The sequence below is a fragment of the Morone saxatilis genome, unplaced genomic scaffold (assembly GCF_004916995.1).
Source record: "Morone saxatilis isolate NCDOM2014 unplaced genomic scaffold, NCSU_SB_2.0 Contig0, whole genome shotgun sequence".
Taxonomy (NCBI): Eukaryota; Metazoa; Chordata; class Actinopteri; family Moronidae; genus Morone; species Morone saxatilis.
Window position 1 is genome coordinate 14,569,720 of NW_023339650.1, and position 667 is coordinate 14,570,386.

The following is a 667-nucleotide window of genomic DNA, read 5'->3' on the forward strand; positions in this document are numbered from 1 at the left end:
GATGATGATGATGATGATTACGATAATGAGTCTGGAAACCTGCATCAGGCAAGAGGGAAAAGGCCAATATTTGAGTGTTTCTGGAATGGACGGTGCATTCCTTACACCGCGGTGTCTGAGTAAATACACTTTTTTTCTACTTGAACTTTGAAGAAAGAAAGAATAGTATTAGCTTTTGTAAGAGTTAGAACGAGTTAGACGAGTTTTTGCTTTTTGCTGAGAGTTTGATTAGAAAATTGATACCACTCTTATGTCTGTGCTAAGCCAACTGCCATACAAAGACTAATTATCACAGTGGATCAGCCAGCAGGAGGCCTCTGGCTGGGGCAAGGAAAAGTGTTGTGCTTCATTTTTTTTTTACCTGAATCAATAAAAACACCAACATAAACTTCAAATGCTACCTGACTATTGTGAGAGACCACAAACAACTAATTGAATCAGGCAGCTTCACGTACCTGGTAGCCAGAGGCAGAGAGACATTTAGAGTCACTATCTGACCTGAATATGACCATGTTTGCTGAACTGTGATCAGGAGATGTTGCGGTCATCCATCCTGAAAAGTCAACTGTCCTGGACACGGCGGTTTGCGCTCCAGTGTCCTTATGGCTGCCGTTTGTCCCCCCCCTTCGAGTCTATTGTGAGGGGTGATGTTTTGGGCCAGTAGGTG

General features: G+C 43.2%; 1 protein-coding gene across 1 annotated transcript in view; it reads left to right on the forward strand.

Moving 5' to 3' along the window:
- smchd1 (structural maintenance of chromosomes flexible hinge domain containing 1) overlaps window positions 1-667 on the forward strand; it is an 18,261-nt gene that overhangs the window by 2,590 nt on the left and 15,004 nt on the right. The window contains exon 10 of the mRNA XM_035656974.1: window positions 1-119. This exon is cut by the window's left edge and continues 10 nt beyond it. Coding sequence (XP_035512867.1) covers window positions 1-119 — 119 coding nt within the window. The remainder of the gene's footprint in view (window positions 120-667) is intronic.